Genomic DNA, 27,167 nt, shown 5'->3' on the forward strand with positions numbered 1-27,167 from the left:
CTGGTGTCTACAAACTAAGTTGCCTCTGTGGTAGTAGTTACATTGGTGAAACCAAACGCCATGTCTCGGACCGCATTCGTGAACACAAAGCACACCTTAAACACGGTAGGACCAACACCTCGGCCATGGCAGATCACTGTTATAATTCAGTAGGCTCACATGACATTGACTTCTCCAAGACAGAGGTTCTTTGCAATCCATCTGGCTACCATGAGAGATTTGTTCATGAGGCTATCCACATATACAAACACAGAGACAATTTCAACCGAGAAGATGGACTCTGGCTTAGCAATCATTGGAAGGATTTGATCAACCATTTCAGGTCTTAATTGATTGTTCACGCTTACGGTGGCTTTCAGACAGCATAAATTAATTTTTCGTCTCCCCCCTCCTCTTTTCAGAACATAGATGGACTCTTGATTTAAAGATTTCGTGACTGCAGTAATTCATATTCTTAGCTCTTTCGGTAAAGTCACGTTGAAGGGAAACAATAAAACAATAAAATATATATAAAACACAATATATATTTTATTATTTTATTGTTTCCCTTCAACGTGACTTTACCGAAAGAGCTAAGAATATGAATTACTGCAGTAACGAAAGCTTTAAATCAAAACATCAACAGGCTGATGTGCCACATCTCCTCCTTCAAGAAGTCTCACAGCCCTGCGATGTTGTGTCCACACAACCCAAACTACGGAGTGCCTGGTGGTAAACCGCTGTGCTGTAGCCTGCGCCCCTCCAGTGGAGGAGGAACAGTAAAACCTCGCTGATGCTCTCCTGAAGCACTCCTGTGCGCAACAATCATTGAGACTAGTTGCACGTGCATCGATTGTAAAACCCCGTTCCGTTTCAGGAAGTGGGGACAGTTGGTGCCGTGTGCTCGTTTCACGTCGGGGTGCCACTAAAGGCGCAGGTCCCACTCCTGAGTCATCGGTTACGCGACGCTCTTTTGCACGAATAATCAATCTCTTGCAATTTTATTTAATTATTTAAATCTTCCGTGACTGCAGCGATTCATATTCTTTGTTCTTTCGGTAAAGTCACCACGTAGAAGGGAAACAATAAAATAAATAAAAAATATAAAACAATAAAATTCTTACGACGTTTCGACCGCAACACAAGCAATCACCGTCAGGTGTGAAAACCACAGCAAGAACATTTAACTCGTAATCTCGTAGTCACGTACATGTTAATATAGCCTGAAGATGTCACTTCCCTCTTAATGTCGCCTGATGATGTCACTTCCCTCTTAATGTCGCCTGATGATGTCCCTTCCCTCATAATGTCGCCTGAAGATGTCACTTCCCTCTTAATATCGCCTGATGATGTCACTTCCCTTTTAATGTCGCCTGATGATGTCACTTCCCTCTTAATGTCGCCTGATGATGTCACTTCCCTCTTAATGTCGCCTGATGATGTCACTTCCCTCTTAATGTTGCCTGATGATGTCACTTTCCTCTTAATGTCGCCTGATGATGTCACTTCCCTGTTAATATCGCCTGATGATGTCACTTCCCTTTTAATGTCGCCTGATGATGTCACTTCCTTTTTAATGTCGCCTGATGATGTCACTTCCCTTTTACTGTCGCCTGATGATGTCACTTCCTTTTTAATGTCGCCTGATGATGTCACTTCCCGCTTAATGTCGCCATGAGCAGCAGCATCAGTGAGTGTGGCACTGAAGAGAGAACCCCGTGGGTGAGGCTGATGGAGCGCCGCGTGATGATGCTGCTGCTGCTGGCGGTGGCGGCGGTGGCGCTGATCACAGAGCAACAGGCTCAGGTAACGGGGGTCCCCCCCCCTCTCATTCACCCCTCTGGGGCCCCCTCTCATTCACCCCTCTGGGGCCCCCTCTCATTCACCCCCCAGGGTCCCCTCTCATTCACCCCCTGGGGTCCCCACCCCCTCTCATTCACCCCCTGGGGTCCCTTCTCATTCACCCCCTGGGGTCCCTTCTCATTCACCCCCCTGGGGTCCCCACCCCCTCTCATTCACCCCCTGGGGTCCCCTCTCATTCACCCCCCTGGGGTCCCCACCCCCTCTCATTCACCCCTCTGGGGCCCCCTCTCATTCACCCCCTGGGGTCCCCTCTCATTCACCCCCTGGGGTCCCCTCTCATTCACCCCTTGGGGTCCCCTCTCATTCACCCCCTGGAGTCCCCTCTCATTCACCCCCCTGGGGTCCCCTCTCATTCACCCCCCTGTGTCCCCCTCTCATTCACCCCCTGGGGTCCCCTCTCATTCACCCCCCTGTGCCCCCCCCCCTCTCTCTCGGTGTTGGTGGTGTTTGGGGACTTTATCTCCCGCTCGCGGCTCAACCCACACCCAGTGACGGCCGTTATCTGAACCGGTCCTGGGCCTCCCCCAGTCCGACTCAGCCGCAAATAAGTAGCCGGTGTGGCGGTGTAGTAGAGCGGTGAACATCGCTAGCACTGGGGGAGACAAAGGCGGCCGGGCCTGGTGCTGGCCACCCGCCCCCTCGTGTGCCACAGTGCCGGTAGCCTTCATAGGTGCTGCTACTTGGCTAACAGCACTTAACAGCACTTGTCCCTGTCGCACCCCAAGGTGTACAGGGAATGGCTCTGACTCCCTGCCACGTAGTTTTACCCGGGCCCGCTCACCATCATGAAGGTCCTTAATGATCTTGAGCAGAGGGTCAGGGACTCCAAAAGTACGAAGAACAACCCAGAGCCCAGGCCTACTGATGGTATCATAGGTCTTGACCAGGTCAATAAAGCACAAATGTAGGTCCTGTTGGAATTCACCAGGTACTCATTTAAAGCCATGCCGACCCATGGAAAGCGGTTTAAATATTCGGCACCATTATTGGTCGTGAGTGGGGAGGAATTGAACTCTGTTCACTGGGTTCGCAACACAGCGTTGCAAGCCACCACACTGCCGCTCCCCATTAGGACGGCGCACACGGCATTGACAACCTTGATGCTTCCGGTAGCTTGCGATGAAGTGACCGGTTGGCTCAGCCTGTCAAGAGCACCGAGCTGTACCGCTGAGACCATGAGTTTGAAATTCAGGCAACTTGCTTGTGATTTTAAACCAGGTTTCTCAAGCGTATTGCATTTGGCTAAATTCCAGCTGAGAATGAAAATATCAGTTTCACTCTCGTACGTGAAACATTTTTCTCGGTGGCAGGGCGTGTGGGGAGGTGCTGCTCATGACTGTTTGGGGGGGGGGGGGTGGTGGTGACACGTGGCCCCCCAATGATCCGATCAGAATCCCTCATTTCGATCGGATCATTGGGGTTTACAGTGAGGGAAAAAAAGTATTTGATCCCCTGCTGATTTTGTACGTTTGCCCACTGACAAAGAAATATAATTTTAAGAAATATAATTTTAATGGTAGGTTTATTTGAACAGTGAGAGATAGAATAACAACAACAAAATCCAGAAAAATGCATGTCAAAAATGCTATAAATTGATTTGCATTTTAATGAGGGAAATAAGTATTTGACCCCCTCTCAATCAGAAAGATTTCTGGCTCCCAGGTGTCTTTTATACAGGTAACGAGCTGAGATTAGGAGCACACTCTTAAAGGGAGTGCTCCTAATCTCAGCTCGTTACCTGTATAAAAGACACCTGTCCACAGAAGCAATCAATCAATCAATCAGATCCCAAAGTCTCCACCAGTCAACGCCCTACCTGGTTGATTGACGTTGAGAGACCACGCCCACACACGTAATCGTCTAACGTGGTCGATTCCCACGTCTACACAGTCGGAATCGATTAATGAAGGTTCATTTTAGACCACTGTTGATTCCCATGTTATCCCAATGCAAATCGATTTTATTAGCCTAAGCCACAAATAAATCGATTCTCATGTTATCCCAATGGAAATCGACTCATACATTCGTAACTCTACTATAATCGATTCCTAATGTTATCCCATTAGGAATCGGCGCGAGTATAGTTAATCGAAATTTAAATCGATTTTCTCTGCAGGTGACTTGGCGCAGCAACCACGGTGAGCCGAGCCGATCGATACATCATCGGGTGCCAGGTTGTGGTGGAAGTGGGGAGCGGTGGTGCAGTGGTTAGCGCACTGTGTGTGTGTGGGGAGCGGTGGTGCAGTGGTTAGCGCACTGTGTGTGTGTGGGGGAGCGGTGGTGCAGTGGTTAGCGCACTGTGTGTGTGTGGGGAGCGGTGGTGCAGTGGTTAGCGCACTGTGTGTGTGTGGGGAGCGGTGGTGCAGTGGTTAGCGCACTGTGTGTGTAGTGGGGAGCGGTGGTGCAGTGGTTAGCGCACTGCGTGTGTGGGGAGCGGTGGTGCAGTGGTTAGCACACTGTGTGTTGAGTTTGTGTGCGTTGGGGTGGTAGCTGTGAACACAGTGGGTACTGTGTGGTTAGTAGTGACAAGTACATTATTATACAGCAGTGCCTTAAACTTGTTATTAGATTCAAGTATAACGTTGCAATGACTATTGTTTGCTAAACATAACTTAACATTTTTAATGACTGAGTTGAGTTTATGCGTGCGTTGGGGTGGTAGCTGTGAACACAGTGGGGACTGTCTGTGTACTCAGTAGTGAGTAGTTCATTATTATAAAGCAGTGCATCTCATACACACACACACATCTCATACACACACACGCGCGCGCACACACATCTCATACACACACACACATCTCATACACACACACACGCATCTCATACACACACACATCTCATACACACACACACATCTCATACACACCCACGCATCTCATACACACACACCTCATACACACATGTATCTGATACACACACATCTCATACACACACACATCTCATACACACACACATCTCATACACACACACACATCTCATACACACACGCATCTCATACACACACACAAAGACAAAGACCCCCGTATAGCCTTAACAGACTCGGGGCAATGGCTGGGAGCCAACACCTATGAAGGCCGGCCCAGCACACGATGGGGTGGGTGGCCAAACACCACGCCCGGCCGCATTTGTCTCCCAAGTGGCGATGTTCACAGCCTGCACCAAGTACTCATTTAAGGCTGAGTTGACTTCAAAGACGGAAACAGAAATACTTCTTCACAATTATGGCAAATCGCCTGATGAAGCTGGTTGTAATAATCAGTGAAACGTCATACTCTAATGGTAAATGTTCTGGGTTTACTATCCAATACACCAGTGTGCTGAAGAAGTAACTAATTGGCACGTTTTGTTTACGTGAAATATGCTCTGACTTTAACATAGCTATTTCTGTGACCAGTTACAAGCTAATCACTCAGCTATTTCAATGCTAAATTCTATGCTTATTCCTTTGTCAAGGGGTACCTCTGCAGATGTGTATACTTTAACTTAGCTATTTCAATGAGCCATTTCAATGCTAAATTATATGCTAATTCCTTTGTCAAGACACTTGGTCTTTTTCTTCTCACACAGCTTAAAGGTCGTGATCTAAGCGTGGCTTCTCTCACTCCAGCGCTGTCCTCCAGACAGTCTCGTCCCTTCACCTGATGAAGGCCGCTTGTGTTGTGGCCGAAACGTCGTGATTTTTTGTTATTTTATTTTCACCTACGTGACTTTACCCAATAGAACCAAAGAGTATATTTTATACTTTTTGCATTGTTTACAGTCTGGAAGCTACCCACATGGCAAATTTCAAGTTTGTTGCATGTCGGGAAGTATGCTAAACATTTCGAACAGACACACATATTCACAAATTTCGCTTTTATATATACAGACGAAGGGGTGGGTGACAGCACCACGCCCGGCCGCCTTTGTGTCCCCAGTGGCGATGTTCACACACCACAGCAATTACTCGTTTGAGGCTGAGTCGATCTAGGGGAGGCCCAGGAGCGGTTGAAATAATCGTCACCGGTGGTGGCCGTGAGCGGGAATTTAACTCGGGTTGCCGGGTTCGTAGCGCAGTGCGCTAACCACTACACTACAATGCGTTAAGCTTCCACATGCGTGGGTCACGTGACAGATTTGACGTCACAGCTCACTTGCCGTGCAAAAAAGTGCATTATTGAGCTCCCCCCCTCCTCCTCCCAGAATAAAACACAAAAGTGTATTTTAATAATTTTTGCGTGGTGTACAGTCTGGAAAGTACCCACATGGCAAATTTCAAGTTTGTTGCATGTCGGGAAGTACGCTAAACATTTTGAACAGACACACATAATCACAACTTTGCCTTTTACATTTGTATGGAGATAATTTCGGCCAGGGCTGCTCTGTGTCAGCGACTCTGAAAAATCTGCTGACACCCGGCACACCACGTCCAGTGTGTACCTTTCGCTATCGCCGTGGCTACCGGGGCTGTGCTGCCCACTCCACTCCGCACCAGCGACCCAGAAAATATTCAGTGACAGATTAAGCCCTGATTATTATTCACACAATTACACATCCAGTGGAATTTGAACACGTGATTTCGTGCTTACGGGACAAGGTGTTTACTCGGTGGGCCATAGCTGCAGCTCCCCAATGCTGCATAAACCCACGGTTCTTGTTATAATTCCAGTTACAGTAATGCTACTTTATCAGGCACTGGCTGTATTTCCACTGAAATACACAAGGAGAATTCTCTGTTATTACGAATCTTATATCTGACATGTTTAAGTGGTGCTTTTCTGTTCGGTGAAATGTGTTGCTATTAAATGTGATGCGAGCAAAGAGACTTGTTTATTGATCGCTGATCGATCGATTGACTTCATGGCCGAGCGGTAGCGCGTTGCAGATGTTTGTGGTACGAGCCCCACGACCACCCCGGTTAATACTGTGGGTGTATGAACTGTAAATATTGCGCACTGTCTGCTTCACAGTCGGATGCTCAAGATCTCGGAGATGTAATTTAAATAAGTAGTATGCCACGTGTGTCTGCACAACTTTGTAAATGCGAAAACTACTGTGGACTGTCCGTGAAGCGTAGCGCCTCCAGGGTGTAGCCTCGTGTGTATGCTGAGCTTGTTTCGCACCGTACGTAGCCAACCATGCTCATCGGAGGCGCCTCGCGCTGCACGAATGGAGCGGACGCCAACGTGCACTCGCAAAACCCCAAAAAGCTTTTTGATTGCCCTCGTTTTGTCCGTTGAAGACGATGCAAGCCGCGCCGCAGGACGATGGCCACGAGCACCAGAAGCCGTGCCTCAGCGAGTCCCGCGCGGCGGAGCTGGTGGAGCGCCTCTACGGGGTGAGCATGGCGGGGGTGAGCCCGCTGGCGAGCTACGTCGACCAGAACTACCGCGTGCTGGCGCGCGACGGTCGCCAGTTCGTGCTCAAGGTCACCAACACGCGGGACAGCCAGCGGCCGCAGATGCTCGAGGTGCAGATGGCCATGATGAGGTTCCTGCGGGAGAGGGGCTTCCCCATGCAGGAGGTGGTGGACAACGTCAGCGGGAAGATCATGTCGCTCGAGAGCATCGGTGAGCTGCGCCTGCGGGGGTCCCGGGAGCAGAGACATTGGAGAAGACATGTACATAATACTAAATCTTGTTCTATTTGATGTGCTTCTCCATCTCTCTTTGTCTCCCCCTACATGCTAAGGCCTCGGCACAGAGACCCTATCTCTCTGTGCTCCGTACGTTGTGTCTCTCTTTGTGTCTGTGTGTGAACTCCCTCCACTTAGGTGTCTGTATATATCTCTGCGGTTCTGTGTTTCCTCTCTCTCTCTTAAATTTAGCTCTTCTATGCCTGATGATGATTGCTTGCGTTGCAATCGAATCGTCGTATGCTATTATGTAATTTTATTTTTTCTTATTTCTACGTGACTTTACCGAAAAAACCAAAGAGTAATTCCTGCAGTCACGAAAGCGACAAATCAAGTTTAATAGATGTACAGTGCAGTACAATTGATTTTGCTCCAACTGAACTCTGGCCCCCACAACATAGCACCACGCAGCAGCCTGTGATGCCTGTTTAATGCACGATTGTCACCCATAGAAGCCCTAATCCAGGCTCAACCTGCTTTGCTTTCAGATCTTACGATAGGGCACATTCCAGGTGATTTAGTCATAGGCTGATAGTAATCATACGAATACAGCATTGGTTTATACTTGCAAAGACAACGATCAATATCCGAGCATGAGGCGGTGGTACGATACTGGGTCGCACTCCACTGACGATAAGTGATGTAAAAGGATCATACTTTTTAGTTTTTGTGAGGTTGGTGGATGTAACGCACTGCTTGTTGGTACTGGCCCAAGGTCCACATTGTGATATTTTGTAAATTCTTCATATATATAAAAAAACAATGTTTGGTGTGTGGGATGAAACTGGAATGACTGCTCACAGCAAAGCCACACGGACGAGACGATAACATCTGTGGTGAGAGATCAGAAGCACACTTGCTGTTTTCTCATCTACTGACCTGCAGGTTGGTAGATATAATGTTTGTACAGTTCACCGACGCCGCCATTCGCCAACTGCACAGTGTGTTCCACCTCCCCACACCTCCGATGAGCACGGTTGGCTACGTACGTATGGTGCGAAAGAATTTCAACATACTTACAAAACCTAAATCGTAATTTTTGTTTCTGCTTATCTTCCCACGAGACCCTGAGACGTTTTAATGGCACAGAGAAGCAAACGTCAAACTCTTTGCATCGAGTTCCGGATTGGCTGACAAGGGGAACACGTCAAACCAAAACCATGTATTACATGAACAAGCATAGACGGGAGAGAGATGTCACAAGCGATATATTGTAGAGATATGAGAGAGATTTATTCATGATAAAGGTTTTTGGGTGAGATCGCGTTATTTATAAATGTGTCATAACCCTCCACCACCCGACACAGCCAAACAGTAAAAAATGAGTCACGTTGACAACAGACAAAATAGTTCACTACTTTAGCCCACCGGTGTGATGAAGAGTGAATCCACAACATTTACAATATTTGAGTACGACGTTTCGCTGGTAATTACATCTAGCATCATCGGGCAATTCACCAGAATGGTGAAGCCCTCACTTGCTCCTGGTCTTAAATAGAGCAGCAGGGTGATGTCATCATTTAACTCATTCATAGAGAGAGATTTAATCAGAAATATGATATTTATATGGAAGAGATAGGAGAAAGATCTATCCGCAAGAGGAAAGATTTAGAGAAATGCAAACATGTCGATACAGAGCTTATCTCTCCCCCACACCCACTCCGACCTCCTGCATCGCATCACTTCTATTATTATTATTATTGTAATCATCAACGTTACACTTGTTTTCACAGCAGAGCCTCACTGAGTATCGGGAGGGTCTTGTCAAACTTTTCAGTTGGGGGGCGGGCGTGGGAGCGACGGTTGTCGTGTGTAATTTCAAGTGAGTATTGCTGACTGAGACATGTACTTAATTAGTTCTTGTAAGGCGTGGCGGGATAGTTGTCCTGTAGACCAGAATGAATTAATTTTGGTGGTTCGGGCTTGGCCCACGGGCTGTAGTTGGGACAACCCTGGGCTGCTAAACATTTGTAAAGCAAAGTGCTTCATAGCTCATCGGATTCCTCCAGTAAAAGTACATATTCTGATTATAATGCCTGGGCTAGCAGCGCTCCTTTAAACCCAGGCTCGGGGTTCATCGCGTGAGCTGACATCACCGCCCAACGCCGTGTTTGGAATGCGAAGATCACGGAAAGCCGCTGACCCTTATATTTACGTGATGGAACGAGCGATAAAAGTCGCCTCCTGATGCAGATGGGCCCCCATTCACCCTGCTCCTAAGTAATTTGCTCAAGCTGAACCCAGGGAATTCAGCTAGACTCGTGTGCTGACGTATCCATTCTGGCCCGAATCTGGGTGAATTGCCCCCGGTTCCGGTCAGCGTGCGCTAAGGCACGAGGGTTGCGTGCCACGTTGCAACTTTGGCGGATGCCTTACGCATGGGTGTGGCGAGGTATTATTCCTCTCAAATGCTTTATTTAGCTATAGCGGTTTAGACAACAAGGCCATATAGGAATGCGAATTTCGGAATGCGTTCGTGTTATTAATTTCTGCGTTAATAGTACCGTGAAAGAAAGTCATGAGGAAAAAATCACTCCAATTTACTATTTTTGGGGGGGGGAACAGAAATACTCGATTCAAGTTGCTTGAGAGATTGGCGTTTTAAAGACTACACGAATTTTACGTGCGTTATATATCGGACTTGGCACGTTCATTATTGTTATTAACCATTTAATGCTGAGCAGCAAATTGTCGCTTAATTTCCTAAAAAAAGAATAGTAGCCTTGGCTATCAGTTGAGCAATTCATAAGAGACCCTGTGTAGTATAGCACGTGGGTAATGAACACAGGGCGCAAAGTGGTGAGTTGACACTTTGGCCAGACCTTGGAGGTTCCGATATCAGCTTCCGAACAGCTTTTTATGTTCCAGCAAAAGGAAGCGACGGTGAGATTTCACTAACCGTGGTGACCTCTTGACCTCGGTGGCGACTCCTGCTGTGAATTCTCAGACTGCGGCGAAGGAGAGAAGGAGTTCAACGTGCGGCTGCTCACGTACCTGCCCGGCGTGCCGCTGTCCAGGGTGCTGGCGGATGGCAGCCTGTACTACCAGGTGGGCAAGCTGGCAGCAAGCATCCACCAAGCCCTGCAGCAGGTACGAGAGCACGAGCGCCTCTTGACAGGTGACGTGAGACTGCAGGGATTCATATTCTTGTTGCTTTCGGTAAAGTCACCACGTAGAGGGGGAAACAATACAATAATAAAAAATATAAAACAATAAAATTCTCACGACGTTTCGACTGCAACACAAGCAATCGTCATCAGGTGTGAAAACCACAACAAGGAAATTTGAAAAAAAAAATATTGCTGTGGTTTTCACACCTGATGATGATTGCTTGTGTTGCAGTCGAAACGTCGTGAAAATTCTATTGTTTTATATTTTTATTATTTTATTGTTTCCCTTCTACGTGACTTTACCGAAAGAAACAAGAATATGAGAATATTCGCCAAAGTAAAAAGCCAAAAAATAAATAACTCTCAAATTACTTCATTGGGAAATGCGGAGCGATAGTTTCCCCAACCCCTTACTTAAAAAAAAAACTCTTGAGTCTCGGCGAGCCTTTTCTCTCGGTAAGCAAGTGTAATGTGACGTAACGAGCCCACTCGCTCGGAACGTACGCAGCTGTTCATAATTAGCAACGTGAGAGTCCTTCCAAGTGATCGAATGGCTGGTTTTCAAGCAGCGTATTTTTGGTTTAACATGTAGGCTTTCGCGACCAATATTATTCATAATAAAGGTTTTTGGGTTAGATCGCGTTTATTTATAAATGTGTCGTAACCCTCCACCACCCGACACGGCCAATCAGCAAAAAAAGTGTCACGTTGACAAAAAGACAAATAATTCACTACTTTAGCCCACCGGTGTGTTGAAGAGTGAATCCACATTTACAGTTTGAGTACGACGTTTCACTGGTAATTACATCCAGCATCATCGGGCAATTCGCCAGAATGGTAAAGCCCTCGCTTGCTCCCGGTTTTATATAGAGCAGCAGGGTGACGTCATCACTTAACTCATATCAGGTTCAGTGATTAGAGGCGGAGGGGGGGGTATTGTAATTATATAATCGATTAGTAATCAGTCATTGTTTATGATTATTAATGAGTTGTAGATTAGTAATTCTTTAAATCAAAATGTAATGTGTATTATTTAATAATATGCTTCCAGGCCTCACTAAGCCTGTAGCTGTCAGAGCGATTAAAGTTATTCTTGTTCCTCTCAATTTCAATGGATTCTCTAATTAGTCTTTGCCAGTAATAATTAGTTTTACACACCACTGCAACATTGTCAAAATCAATTGAGTGTCCTTGTTGACAAGCATGTTCTGCCACTGCCGACAGTTGTGTTTGAGATAATTTAATATTTCTCTGATGTTCTTTTAGTCTTGCGCTGATGTTACGTCCCGTCTGTCCAATGTAGCAGCTGCCACATAAACAATTAATCCAATATACACCTTCTGTTGATAATTTAGGTAATGCGTCTTTAGTCCCAGACACTAGTTTTTTTAATTTTGTGTACTGTACCAAATCTTACTGTAATGTTTTGCTTTTGCAAAACACGGGCTAATTTGTCAGTTACTCCCGAGATATATGGAATTTTTATTGTTTTAACAATCTGGTCGCTTTCAGCAGTATTGCTTTGCAATCGTGATTTGGCATTCAGTGCTCTGTTAATTTGAGCATTATTGTAGCCATTCTGTCGTAGTGCGTCTTTAACGTGGTTAACCTCTCTCACTAGACTCTCACCATCTGACACTGTTTTAGCCCGATGTATGAGCGTCTTGATAAGAGAGGATTTCTGAGCTGGATGATGATGTGATTCTGCATTCAGATAGGTATCAGTGTGCGTTTGCTTTCTGTAAACGCTGTGTGTTATTTTACCGTTTAGGCCATGTCCAAGCAAAATATCTAGGAATGGGAGTGTGTTATTCACCTCCATTTCCATGGTGAACTGGATGGCCGGGTTTTGTGCATTGAGATGATTTAGAAAATCATTCAGTGTATCTTTACCATGTGGCCAGACAACCAAAGTGTCATCCACATATCTAAACCAAAAGGATGGTTTTAATGTGCTCGAGGCAAGTGCTCTTATTTCAAAGTTTTCCACGTACAAATTTGCTGTAGCAGGGGATAAAGAAGAACCCATTGCTGCTCATTCCTTTTGTTTAAAGAAATCCCCTCTCCATAAGAAGTAAGTGTTATTTAAACAATGGCCAGCAAGTTTCGGAATATATTTTGGTAAACCGGTATTCTTTACTAGTGTATCAAGTAATTTAAGCGATTCGTCCACTGGAACCTTAGTGAATAGAGAAATCACATCAAAACTTACCAGAATATCATCAGGAGTAAGTTTAATATCTTTAAGCACATTCACAAGATGTTCTGAATTTTTTTTTTATGAATGAAGATGTCCTACCGATGTAGGGCTGTATTTGTTGGGTTATATATTTTGCTAATTGATATGTGGCAGAGCCAATTGTACTGACTATGGGTCGTAATGGGATGCCGATTTTATGAATCTTTGGTAGCCCATAGAGTCTAGGTGGTTTTGAGGCCCTTGGCTTAATTTGGTATTGCTCATTTTTAGGGATTAATGAATTTGCAATTATTGCAGTGGTCTTACGTTCTAAAGTATTAGTTGGATCTCGTTTAATTTTAATGTAGGTGCTTTCCTCTAGTAAATTTCTAATTTATTATCATAATCGGCTCGTGACATCACTACAGTAGTGCGGCCTTTATCAGCTGCTAGGATTTGGATATCCTTGTTTACACGCAGCTCTCTTAAGGCTTTTGCCTCGTTAGAGCTAATATTTACTTTTGGAACTTTGCTATTCTCAATTATTTTAGCAACCTCATGTCTAGTCATCTCTGCCTCATTATGTGGAAGGAGTCTAACTGCTGATTCTACCTCAGCAATGATCTCATCCACTGGAATTGTGCGTGGGGTAACGGCAAAGTTAAGGCCTTTAGAAAGGATAGAGACCATGTCACCGGTTAATACAGTGTTAGTCAAGTTCAGTACGGTTTTGTTTTTAAATTTTTGGTTTTCAGTAGGGATTTGTTTATTATGTAGTCTAGAAAATGTATTAATTTGGTTAGTTTTTGTTAGTTTAAACACATTATGAGCCGATTGTTGTGTTATGTTATCGATTATATTCCAATAATGCATAGATACACTATTGCTTATATCTAAGTGTAACTGCTTTAGCGATTCCGAAATGTAAGATAGTTCACTCCTATTGTGCTGTATTCTCTCTATTAATAATAATTCGCTAGCTCTGTGTAGTATTTGGTTAGCTTTAGAAGACTTTATGTGATGTGTTATTTTAACTGCGTTTGGTATTACCTTTGAATCTCTGCACCTTTTGAGGAACGCCAGTGAAGATATCAATTTCATCCGCTTAATGCGGAGCTTCTCCAATTTTCTGGTTTTAAGAAAAGTATCCTCCCCATAGAAGTTAGTCAGTTTAACATGTAGGCTTTCGCGACCAATATTATTCATAATAAAGGTTTTTGGGTTAGATCGCGTTTATTTATAAATGTGTCGTAACCCTCCACCACCCGACACGGCCAATCAGCAAAAAAAGTGTCACGTTTACAAAAAGACAAATAATTCACTACTTTAGCCCACCGGTGTGTTGAAGAGTGAATCCACATTTACAGTTTGAGTACGACGTTTCGCTGGTAAATACATCCAGCATCATCGGGCAATTCGCCAGAATGGTAAAGCCCTCGCTTGCTCCCGGTTTTATATAGAGCAGCAGGGTGACGTCATCACTTAACTCATATCAGGTGCAGTGATTAGAGGCGGAGGGGGGGGTATTGTAATTATATAATCGATTAGTAATCAGTCATTGGTTATGATTAGTAATGAGTTGTAGATTAGTAATTCTTTAAATCAAAATGTAATGTGTATTATTTAATAACACGCTTCCAGGCCGCACTAAGCCTGTAGCTGTCAGAGCGATTAAAGTTATTCTTGTTCCTCTCAATTTCAATGGATTCTCTAATTAGTCTTTGCCAGTAATAATTAGTTTTACACACCACTGCAACATTGTCAAAATCAATTGAGTGTCCTTGTTGACAAGCATGTTCTGCCACTGCCGACAGTTGTGTTTGAGATAATTTAATATTTCTCTGATGTTCTTTTAGTCTTACGCTGATGTTACGTCCCATCTGTCCAATGTAGCAGCTGCCACATAAACAATTAATCCGATATACACCTTCAGTTGATAATTTAGGTAATGCGTCTTTAGTGCAAGATACTAGTTTTGGAATTTTGTGTACTGTACCAAATCTTACTGTAATGTTTTGCTTTTGCAAAACACGGGCTAATTTGTCAGTTACTCCTGAGATATATGGAATTTTTATTGTTTTAACAATCTGGTCGCTTTCAGCAGTATTGCTTTGCGATCGTGATTTGGCATTCAGTGCTCTGTTAATTTGAGCATTATTGTAGCCATTCTGTCGTAGTGCGTCTTTAACGTGTTTAATCTCTCTCACTAGACTCTCACCATCTGACACTGTTTTAGCCCGATGTATAAAATAACACAGCGTTTACAGAAATCAAATGCACACTGATGCCTATCTGAATGCAGAATCACATCATCATCCAGCTCAGAAATCCTCTCTTATCAAGATGCTCATACATCGGGCTAAAACAGTGTCAGATGGTGAGAGTCTAGTGAGAGAGATTAAACACGTTAAAGACGCACTACGACAGAATGGCTACAATAATGCTCAAATTAACAGAGCACTAAATGCCAAATCACGATCGCAAAGCAATACTGCTGAAAGCGACCAGATTGTTAAAACAATAAAAATTCCATATATCTCAGGAGTAACTGACAAATTAGCCCGTGTTTTGCAAAAGCAAAACATTACAGTAAGATTTGGTACAGTACACAAAATTCAAAAACTAGTATCTTGCACAAGAGACGCATTACCTAACTATCAACAGAAGGTGTATATCGGATTAATTGTTTATGTGGCAGCTGCTACATTGGGCAGACGGGACGTAACATCAGCGTAAGACTAAAAGAACATCAGAGAAATATTAAATTATCTCAAACACAACTGTCGGCAGTGGCAGAACATGCTTGTCAACAAGGACACTCAATTGATTTTGACAATGTTGCAGTGGTGTGTAAAATTAATTATTACTGGCAAAGACTAATTAGATAATCCATTGAAATTGAGAGGAACAAGAATAACTTTAATCGCTCTGACAGCTACAGGCTTAGTGCGGCCTGGAAGCGTATTATTAAATAATACACGTTACATTTTGATTTAAAGAATTACTAATCTACAACTCATTACTAATCATAACCAATGACTGATTACTAATCGATTATATAATTACAATACCCCCTCCCCTCCGCCTCTAATCACTGCACCTGATATGAGTTAAGTGATGACGTCACCCTGCTGCTCTATATAAAACCGGGAGAAAGCGAGGGCTTTACCATTCTGGCGAATTGCCCGATGATGCTGGATGTATTTACCAGCGAAACGTCATACTCAAACTGTAAATGTGGATTCACTCTTCAACACACCGGTGGGCTAAAGTAGTGAATTATTTGTCTTTTTGTCAACGTGACACTTTTTTTTGCTGATTGGCCGTGTCGGGTGGTGGAGGGTTACAACACATTTATAAATAAACGCGATCTAACCCAAAAACCTTTATTATGAACAACGTATTTTTGTTGTTTCCCCCCCCCCCCAAATTTTATTCCAAGCGTCGGGGTGGAGCGGTGGCGCAGTTGTGCGCACACTGCGCTACGAACCCGGCCACCTGAGTTTTATTTCCGGCCACGGCTAACATTCGTGGCAAGTGATATCTGAACCAGTCCTGCCCCCCCCACCCCCCCCTTGTCCTCTATCCTTCACCAACCTACACTGACCAGTTTGGCGAAGTATGGTCAAACACCCTACATGACCAACACTGAATACGGCAGTGCCTTGATAAGGGCTGTATGAGTTGTGCTAATTGGTGCCATGTCATGAGATGGAAAAAAACATCTCATTCTGTGCATCACCTCTGGTTAGAGAATGGCCCACAGAAGGTGATCTCACAAAACTACTTCTCAGATCCATTCAAGTGTCCTGTTATTGACAAATACCAATCAAACATTTGCCAGCCGCACGCAGGACTTGGGCAGCCCCACCCTCAGCTGCATAATAAGTCTAGATTTTTAGCTTTCGTGACTGCAAGGATTCATACTCTTTGGTTTTTTCGGTAAAGTCACGTAGGTAAAACTATAAAATGATAGAATGAAAAAAAATGTAGTTGTTTTTTCATTTATTTTTTTATTTTATAGTTTTACCTACGTGACTTTACCGAAAAAAACCAAAGAGAAAATAATAAGTCAAGGAGAACATCTTTTCTGAAACGAAGACTATCCTTTGCTAAGCTTGACGTTTTGCTGCCTTTAACTTACATGTGTACTCAACTGGCCAATGCGATGTTAATCTCGTATTGCATTTTTTGTCATCTTACCGCCTTCGTTTTTAAACATCTGCATAGTTTGAGCACCCGTTCCTGCACTCCCTGCAACGAGACGATTTCATCTGGAACCTGTCAAACACCCACCTGCTCGAGTCCTACCTCTTCACTCTGGATGGCGACCCCAACCAGGGTCTGGTCAGGGAGGTCATCGCCAAGTTCCGCGAGGAGATCCAACCCAACCTGCACAAGTTTACCAGATGTACGCTCGCCTCGCAGCTTCACCCGGGACGTAGCTCCATGCCTCAGGGGGCGAGGGGCGCTTCAGGCCACCGACGAGGCCTTGAAGCCACGACGGGTGCCACGTACGTGTGTACGTTGAACTTCTTTCGCACCGTACGTAGCCAACCGTGCTAATCGGAGGTGCGGGGGAAGGACAACAAACTAAACACAAAAAATCAGTTCAAAAATAAATTAGTGTTCAATCTAGGTTTAAAAGTGCATAGCTCCAGTGCCTTCCTAATATCGGAAAGAAGAGCTTTTCAGACGGCCGCAGAAGTGCATCTGAAAGCGCGCGATGCGGTGACCGTCTTTCTTTGTTCGATGGTTAGCCAAAAGCCGCTGCGAGGATCACCCGAATTCGCGTGATGGTTTATGCTGCTTGACGAGATCAGCAAGGTATTGTGTTTCATTTGTGGCAAGCATTTTCTTTGCAATGTGCTTCACGTGATTACTTTTACCCAGCATACACAGATGCATTACAAGGCATGCATGTAATGGGGGACACTCGCACAGACACTGATCACAGGTGAAATCAAATGACAGGGTTATTACATTCAGACACTACTGTATATAAATCATAATTGTAATTTCTACCAAATCATTTTTCAATGGATGCTAAATTGTGTTCAACAGTTTTTGTTACACATATACTCATAATAATAATAATGTACAGCCCTTTGTCAATGCACTATCTGGACGAAGGCATTCCCAGGCTGTGTAGGGTCATGGGGGTTGTTTTGCCTCCTTCACCATGCTGGTCGGTGAGGAGGTAGGTAGGATCCCAGGACTGGTTCAGATATCAGTGATGTTCTCCATGGCCGGGAATCAAGGGCTCGTGATGCGGTGTGCATACCACTACACACCGCTCCATATCTCGCCCCTGTACAGGGTTGTACGACGCTGGTGGGTTATTGTAATTCTGTGCCTTTGAAGGCAGGAGAAGTCGGTGATTCACTGAGACTCTGCGGGGGCCGTTCTTAGACTCGCACACGCGGCTTGCGCAACACCAATCGTGCGGCCGGAATAAAAACGGCATGGGCACGAACGATGACGACGGCGACGAGGGGAGGACGGTCAACAATAAAAGACAACGGACGAAATCAAATTCGACGTTTCCCCCTCGCCGCAGGCATAATCCACGGTGACTTCAATGACGACAACATCCTGGTGCAGGAGGTGGCCGCGGGAAGCGAGCAGCAGCAGCAGCAGGGGCCCAAGTCGGCGGAGGGAGCGCCGCGGCACCACGTCTCCGGCATTGTGGACCTCAACTCGATGATGTTCGGCTACCACGTGTACGACCTGGCCATGGCCATCATGTACATGATGGTGGAGAGCGGAGAGGCGATGGAGGCCGGGGGTCACGTCCTGGCCGGCTACGAGAGCGTGCAGGCCCTCGTCGAGGACGAGAGGAGGGCCGTTTACTTCCTGGTGGCGTGCAGGTGAGAGCGGAGGTGGGGAGGGGGGCCGGGGCAGGTCGGGTCGGGTCTGCCCGGATCGCCGTTGGCCGCATCGGGAAACGTTGGCTTCAAAAACCTGTGGCGGTTACGTAACGAGAATTAATCCAGGTCTGGCGAGAATCCGATAAACTCGATGATTGTGCGGCAAAAAAAGTGCTTTATTATTTATTTAAAGCTCTTCATCAGACCAATGATGAAGGTCTTGCCAATGCCATGTCGATCGTCGCGGTGGTTGACCATACTTTACCATGCTGGTTAATGTGTATTGGTGAACGGGGGGGATCAGTAACAGTTAAGACATAATAATGCTGATTACCATGATGTTGCTAACAGCACTTCTACGGATGCTGCTGATGACGGTGATGATGATTATAGAAAAGACACTCATAGCGATGTTGTTTACGATCATGTTGCTGATCACACTGCTGCTGCTGCTGCTGGAGACGAGGAAGATGAAGACGGCGACTTTCCTTCTGCTGGCACTTCTGCTGCTGACCACGAGACTTGATCCAACTATGGCTGCGATTCCTGGACGCTAAAATCCCAGCCGATCAACAAGTCGGCAGCAAAAACCCTCTTGAATAACAAACGATATTAACCGTCATGACAGCAACGGCGACAACAACATGGTCTACTTTTCCCCGCAGGTTCTGCCAGTCGCTGGTCATGGCCCGCTACACGATCCTGCGATACCCGCAGAACGCCGACTACCTGCTGATAACGGCGCGCACCGGCTGGGTGAAGCTACGCGAGCTCTGGACCAGGGGCCTGGAGGACATGCAGAAGCTGTGGTCCGATGTTGCGGCACGGTACAGAAACTAGAACCGCGGTGGAGATCGAGCGGACGGCGAGGAGAGAGAAGGGGGAGTTTGGGGTGGGAGGGGGCCCACCGTGAGACACGTCCTCCCACTCGCCCCACCGGTACCTCCCGAGGCTTCGCAAGGAACCGGTTTCAACTTGAACGTGGCGCCGTTGGTTTTGGACACGTGCGATCTTTGAATACGGAATCTGAAAAATGTGAATTGCTCATGCCAGGCACTTAATGCATAGGGGAGGTTTTTCGTGGCTTCAGATTAGGAACGTATTGTTGCTGCATCCAGCGCTGTTGACAAAACAGCGTTCATATGCGCATCCGTGGGTGATAATAATAATACTGTCAGAATATTTTTTTCCCGTTCATTTACTCAGGAAATCCTGACTTGTTTCTGAGATTTTGTATTCATGAAGTTCCAGCGTTCAGATGTTCGACCAATTCTTTTGTAGCTTGTTTGGCTCGTGAGAGGAAACCGGAGTAACTCGGAGATTACCTGTACATACGAAAGGTGGTGGGGGGGGGTAACACTCGACAACTGCATAGATGTTTTATATTTTTATTATTTTATTGTTTCCCTGCTACGTGACTTTACCGAAAGAACCAAGAATATAAAAAGCGTCACCGTACACCGACATCTGTTGGCCAACTTGCAGCGCAAGGCCTAAAACGTCTGCTTTTCCCAGACAGTCTTCAAATTAAGCACTAAACCCAGGCTCTTCCCCGGCTGAGCTTCAAAGATCTGACGAGATTTGGTGCATTCTGGGTTAATTTTGTTATTTTGTGAGTTGTGGTTGCATTCAAATATTTTTGTTAATCTAAACTACAGTTGACCTTAGAACCCTCAGACACGGGCGTGGGGAGTCCTGGCCTCGTGAAAGATCAGTCGACTTTCTTGTGTTGCCATGACCTTCCACTCGGCGGACTTTGGGAACGGTAGTGGGGTGGGGGTGGTGGGTGTTTGATGATTTTGCTGTAAAGGTTTCCTCTACAAAAGTGGGACACTCCTGGGTTTTGCCACCAAGTACTAAGTCATGTTTTGCAGAGGGGTCAAATACTTATTTCCCTCATTAAAATGCAAATCAATTTATAAAATTTTTGACATGCGTTTTTCTGGATTTTTGTTGTTATTCTGTCTCTCACTGTTCAAATAAACCTACCATGAAAATTATAGACTGATCATTTCTTTGTCAGTGGGCAAACGTACAAAATCAGCAGGGGATCAAATACTTTTTTCCCTCACTGTAAGTTCGATTACAGGGAATGACTATAACATGAATTGAAAGTGATATCTGGACCCCTTCAAACAAACCGCATTGACCAGTGTGGTGCAGTATGGTCAAGTAACCCATATAATATGGGGAAAGGCATCATCCAGCAGTGGATTGATCTGAGGCTGTGAAAATTGGCTAAGCCTCGAACGCAGATGCACCACGTATACACTGCCGCCTCCTGTCTTATGCCATTACCGACGAGAATGTTGCCCTCTCATACTAAATTAAAACTTTTTTTATTTTACCAGGGCCCACTGAGCTGTAAAGCTCTTTTTTTTAGAAGCGACCTGGCCACAAATGATAGCTCAACGAAGTGGCTTATTGTGTGAAAATTTCTAGCAGCCAAATACTCCAAACGCATGCTTCTGAATTGGGAGGGAAAAACCGGAGGACTCGGAGAAAAAGCCACACGACCAAGGGGAGAACATCCAAATATACAGCAGCAGGCGTCAGGGTCGAGATCGAACCAACGACCTCCTGTATACTAGGCGAGGTAGTTAACATCTGGCCACGGTGCTTGCAGCCCATCTTACCCGAGTGAATGTGAGCTTGCATTCTGTGCTCTGGTAACCCGTAATTGTACACAAGCGAGAGTGAGAAAGTACACCGCCAGTGTTTCAGGTCGCCCTATCCGATGAGAGCGATCAAACACGAAGTGCGATTCTCAGAGACAGCAATAATATAATCCCATTCCTCTAGAATTACTGTCAGCTGTGCCCCTATGATGGGAAAGGTTATGCCACTCTTCAGAGGTATGGGGTGCTCTCCTTTCCTTCTCACCTCATCTATGCCAACCGTGTCACGATGTATTTATTTCAATTGTGCCTCTCGTTCGCCAGTCTGATTCTTCAGCTTGTGTACGTCTTGTATCGAGTAGGTGGTGTGGCCAACACCACGCCAAAGGGGCCATCCATAAATGACGTCACGCACCTGGGGGGGGGGGTCAGACATTTGTGACGATGTGTGACGAGGGGGGGGTGAGAAATGTGACGTCACATCAAAATGCGCAACTTTAAATAAATATAGACAACACGTTCCACTTAATTAAATAGACTTGTTAATAAATGTTTTCTCCTACAACATCAGAGTGCAGCGGCACAATAAATACGCACTACAATGACAATCGTTTAAAGCGATTTGAAGCATGTTTTATCTTTTTTTTTGGGGGGGGGGGGGTCAGACATTTGTGACAATGACGAGGGGGGGGGTCAAAAATCGTCCAAAATCGCGTGACGTCATTTATGGACGGCCCCAAAGCCGCTTTTGTCGCCCCAATGCTGACGTATCCACAGCACACCAGGTACTCATTTAAGTCTGAGCCGACATAATTGAGGCCCAGGAAGTCACCGTTGTGACCACATACACACGCACGAACATTCGCCAATGCGTCATCATCGCCACTCCGATCACTTAGCGGCCGACGACAACGACGACGACGACAATGTCTGGGGCCGCTCTACCCGATGCAAGGATTCTGCCGACGGCTAAAGGCTCCTCCTCCCGTGCGCCTCTGGCGATGCCCCCCGAACAGCGCTGTGCCGAGATGGCTGCGTCAACGGCGGGCGCTGCGCGGCTCCCTGGCGTGTGCACCTGCAGGGACGGCTACTCGGGGCTTCGCTGCCACAAGCGTACGGCCACCATCTGCTGCTGCTGCTGCCGCCTCTCAAAACCCCGCCGTCAACTCTTCGTAGAGAGAGATTGGGGGGGGGGGGGTATCCGATCGGGATTTCCTTGGCATTTTTCCCTCCAGTCCTCTGCATTCTCAAACTGAAGTTTGTGGGCCAGTCTTCCACGGTCCATTCGCATCTCCCATTAGTCGCCATTGAAGTGTAAATTGGACCGTATCGCTGCATTGTATTGCAGGCTGCTGATTTTGTGGGAAGTGAAAAGTGGGCCGCAGAAAGGTGTATCTACTGGCTTTACGAAACACCTGTTGTAGCCTATAGTTACCTGTGTACTAGAAGACAGCGAAAGAACGCGTCAACTCCTTGGTAGGTCGGTAAGCTGTACAATGTGGTTATTTATATAAGCATCGTGTCTATCTGTTGATTTGAGAGCTGGAATCGAGACATTCTTCCATATAAGCTGGTATGCTTGATTTGTCACATCGTGTTCCCTGAGACATCACAAATAGTGGCATCAAATGACTGCATCTAACAGAGAAATCCATGTTTAGAAGTCTGTCTCCTTCCTGTTTTATTTCCTCGTAATGATGAATATTTCAAATTTTCAGATTCAGGTTAATGTATCAAGATGCGTTAAAATTGTGGGGAAGATACGTGACCGTTAGTCATTATACCCTGGTCAATGCAGGTTGATGAGGAAACTCACCCGACGTGGATAACCACACACCACTTGCACTCAGATGACCCCAACCACTCGGGACTCAAGCAGGTACACGGATAGCACCGGGAGGTCTTCATCCAGCTGTGGATTGATCGTGGTCAATGATGACATTCAATGTTTAAGGTGTAGTAGCGGTGCAATTGTTAGCGCAATGCACTATGAACCCAGCAGCGAGTCAAGTTTGATTACTGATCACGGATGACATCAGTAGCGAGTGATATCTGAACTAATTCCGGGCACCTACCTGTCCTTCACCAATCCACACTGACCAATGTGGTGAATGATGGTCAAACAACCCCCATGGCAGAAACATCGTGGTGGAGGAATTTATCCAGCAGTGGATCGACAAATGTCTTCACATTTAAATAAAATGTTTAGTGCCAAGCGATTGGACTACACATTTTAATTCTAGATTTAAAGCTTTCGTGACTGCTAGGATCCATACTCTTTGGTTCTATTGGGTAAAGTCAGCGCTGTCCTCCAGACAGTCTCGTCCCTTCACCTGATGAAGGCCGCTTGTGTTGTGGCCGAAACGTCGTGATTTTTTGTTATTTTATTTTCACCTACGTGACTTTACCCAATAGAACCAAAGAGTACTACACATTTTACCCAGCAGAATGGCGGTGATTGTTGCACGCGCAAAACGAAATCGTCTCGCAAGTTCACAGCGTCACATTGTGCGTCTTCATTCTTTGTGCCGTCTGCCTTTTGCTCAAGTCAAGCGCGACGTCCCGTGTAGTCACGGCGCTGTCACTGATCACCAATCGATTATATAATCACTGCACCTGAATGAGTTAAATGAAGACGTCACCCTGCTGCTGCTCTATTTAAGACCGGGAGTAAGTGAGGGCTTTACCATTCTGGCGAATTGCCCGATAATGCTGGATGTAATTACCAGCGAAACGTCGTATTCAAACTGTAAATGTTGTGGATTCACTCTTCAACACACCGGTGAGCTGATGTAGTGAAACTCTTTTGTCAATGTGACACTTTTTTTGCTGATTGGCCGTGTCGGGTGGTGGAGGGTTACGACACATTTATAAATAACGCTAGCTCCGTAACCACCAGGCTAACTACACTAATTACACTGTAACTAGCTCCGTGACCACCAGGCTAACTACACTAATTACACCGTAACTAGCTACGTGACCACCAGGCTAACTACACTAATTACACCGTAACTAGCTACCTGACCACCAGGCTAACTACACTAATTACACCGTAACTAGCTACGTGACCACCAGGCTAACTACACTAATTACACCGTAACTAGCTACGTGACCACCAGGCTAACTACACTAATTACACTGTAACTAGCTACGTGACCACCAGGCTAACTACACTAATTACACCGTAACTAGCTACGTAACCACCAGGCTAACTACACTAATTACACCGTAACTAGCTACGTCACCACCAGGCTAACTACACTAATTACACCGTAACTAGCTACGTGACCACCAGGCTAACTACACTAATTACACCGTAACTAGCTACCTGACCACCAGGCTAACTACATTAATTACACCGTAACTAGCTACGTGACCATCAGGCTAACTACACTAATTACACCGTAACTAGCTACGTGACCACCAGGCTAACTACACTAATTACACTGTAACTAGCTACGTGACCACCAGGCTAACTACACTAATTACACCGTAACTAACTACGTAACCACCAGGCTAACTACACTAATTACACCGTAACTAGCTACGTCACCACCAGGCTAACTACACTAATTACACCGTAACTAGCTACGTAACCAGGCTAACTACACTAATTACACTGTAACTAGCTACGTCACCACCAGGCTAACTATACTAATTACACTGTAACTAGCTACGTAACCACCAGGCTAACTACACTAATTACACCGTAACTAGCTACGTGACCACCAGGCTAACTACACTAATTACACCGTAACTAGCTACGTGACCACCAGGCTAACTACACTAATTACACCATAACTAGCTACCTGACCACCAGGCTAACTACACTAATTACACCGTAACTAGCTACGTGACCACCAGGCTAACTACACTAATTACACCGTAACTAGCTACGTGACCACCAGGCTAACTACACTAATTACACTGTAACTAGCTACGTGACCACCAGGCTAACTACACTAATTACACTGTAACTAGCTACGTAACCACCAGGCTAACTACACTAATTACACCGTAACTAGCTACGTCACCACCAGGCTAACTACATTAATTACACCGTAACTAGCTACGTGACCACCAGGCTAACTACACTAATTACACCGTAACTAGCTACCTGACCACCAGGCTAACTACATTAATTACACCGTAACTAGCTACGTGACCACCAGGCTAACTACACTAATTACACCGTAACTAGCTACGTGACCACCAGGCTAACTACACTAATTACACTGTAACTAGCTACGTGACCACCAGGCTAACTACACTAATTACACCGTAACTAACTACGTAACCACCAGGCTAACTACACTAATTACACCGTAACTAGCTACGTCACCACCAGGCTAACTACACTAATTACACCGTAACTAGCTACGTAACCAGGCTAACTACACTAATTACACTGTAACTAGCTACGTCACCACCAGGCTAACTACACTAATTACACTGTAACTAGCTACGTAACCACCAGGCTAACTACACAAATTACACCGTAACTAGCTACGTGACCACCAGGCTAACTACACTAACTACACCGTAACTAGCTACGTCACCACCAGGCTAACTACACTAATTACACCGTAACTAGCTACGTAACCACCAGGCTAACTACACTAATTACACCGTAACTAGCTACGTGACCACCAGGCTAACTACACTAACTACACTGGGAGTAGCTACAACGGACAGAACCCCAGCTTGGGTCCAGGTCCACGTGTTGGTGACTCTTCACGGACGTCGAATGTAGAGCTTCAGGATGACAACAGCAACTCTGGGGACCCAGCTTATATCCTCCGTGGTCGTGGCTGGCCTCACCCTTGGCCACGACCACCTTCTAGAATCCCCAAGCAGGATCTCGCCCCGACACGTGACCACCCCTAGCCCCCCACTTGGGGACCCTGTGTAGACTTTACCAGTCACGTGTTCTCCGGGGTCAACCAGAGTGCCATGGCCTATAGTAACCCGATTCCATGGCTGACACTCTCACACCCCATCCTGTAGGAGTCGGCAATGCACACCTGAGCGTGGTGTCACTCAGCGCTATGACTCAGCGCTCACAGAGCCCCTCTAGGGCCAGCACAACACCCGCATACAAGTGGTGTCCGCGATGTGAGCACATCGCACTCCGTGCCTCTCTAGGGCCGGCATTACACAGTGACATCCACGATGTCACTATATACGTGGTGTCCACGATGTGAGTACATCGCACACCGTGCACCTCTAGCGCCGGCATTAAACAGCGACGTCTGCGATGTCAGTACATCTGCATTCCTCTTTCCATCCCAGAGTAACTCTCAGCATGCACTGCTCCACGCTTTTTTCCTAAATACTTTTCAGCTTTTGTTCCATGTTCTTGTTTGATAATTCTTATTTATCACCGGTGCTATGGTATAAGCCATTGTCCTTGTGTATTCTGTGCAACGGCATGGACCATAAATAGCTCGGCACACACCCGGCTTGTTGATGTCCAATTGAACGATGCAATGCGGTGGCACTTGAACCTTAAAGCAGGATCCAAAATCCTGGCTTCTCGAGTTGCCACGCATCACTTCCCCATCCATTTGCCTCAATACTGCAACTGTCCAGGAAGCACAGCAAATCGTGGAAAAACGAACGTCTCCCCATCCATTCGGATCTCAATACAGTCCCTCGCCAGCACTCGAGTCGCGCAAGCCTTTTTGGACCCACGCGCTTAACCTTCAACAATGTAACTTCAAACGTGATATTCTTGGGTCTTTCGGTAAAGTCACGTAGATAGGTTCAAAGAAAATAACAAAAAATAACAAAAAAAACTGCAACGTTTCGATCACAACACAAGCAATCGTCATCAGGAGAGCAATCTTATTATCTCTGAGATCAGGGCTAGGCCAGCCCTGAACAAGATCCGTCGACTCGATCAAGTCGCTCACATTTCTGAAGAGATGCCGC

General features: G+C 45.9%; 1 protein-coding gene across 1 annotated transcript; it reads left to right on the forward strand.

Moving 5' to 3' along the window:
• Window positions 1-1,646: 1,646 nt before the first annotated feature.
• Window positions 1,647-20,615, forward strand: LOC142912564 (hydroxylysine kinase-like). The gene is made up of 6 exons (XM_076060684.1): window positions 1,647-1,785; window positions 7,064-7,391; window positions 10,404-10,546; window positions 16,976-17,156; window positions 18,306-18,615; window positions 19,281-20,615. The coding sequence occupies exons 1-6, from the start codon at window positions 1,654-1,656 to the stop codon at window positions 19,453-19,455; spliced, it is 1,269 nt and encodes a 422-aa protein (XP_075916799.1). The 5' UTR covers window positions 1,647-1,653; the 3' UTR covers window positions 19,456-20,615.
• The last annotated feature ends 6,552 nt before the right edge of the window (window positions 20,616-27,167 follow it).

Source organism: Petromyzon marinus, unplaced genomic scaffold (genome assembly GCF_048934315.1).
Source record: "Petromyzon marinus isolate PM22_M1 ecotype Great Lakes invasive population unplaced genomic scaffold, UKy_Petmar_22M1.pri1.0 PM_G_Scaffold_21, whole genome shotgun sequence".
NCBI classification, from domain to species: domain Eukaryota; kingdom Metazoa; phylum Chordata; class Hyperoartia; order Petromyzontiformes; family Petromyzontidae; genus Petromyzon; species Petromyzon marinus.

Coding starts and splice junctions, on each gene's coding strand:
- LOC142912564 (XM_076060684.1), top strand. CDS start 1,654: ATGAGCAGCAGCATCAGTGAGTGTGGCACTGAAGAGAGAACCCCGTGG. Junction 7,392..10,403: donor CATGTCGCTCGAGAGCATCG/GTGAGCTGCGCC, acceptor GTGAATTCTCAG/ACTGCGGCGAAGGAGAGAAG. Junction 17,157..18,305: donor CCTGCACAAGTTTACCAGAT/GTACGCTCGCCT, acceptor CCCTCGCCGCAG/GCATAATCCACGGTGACTTC.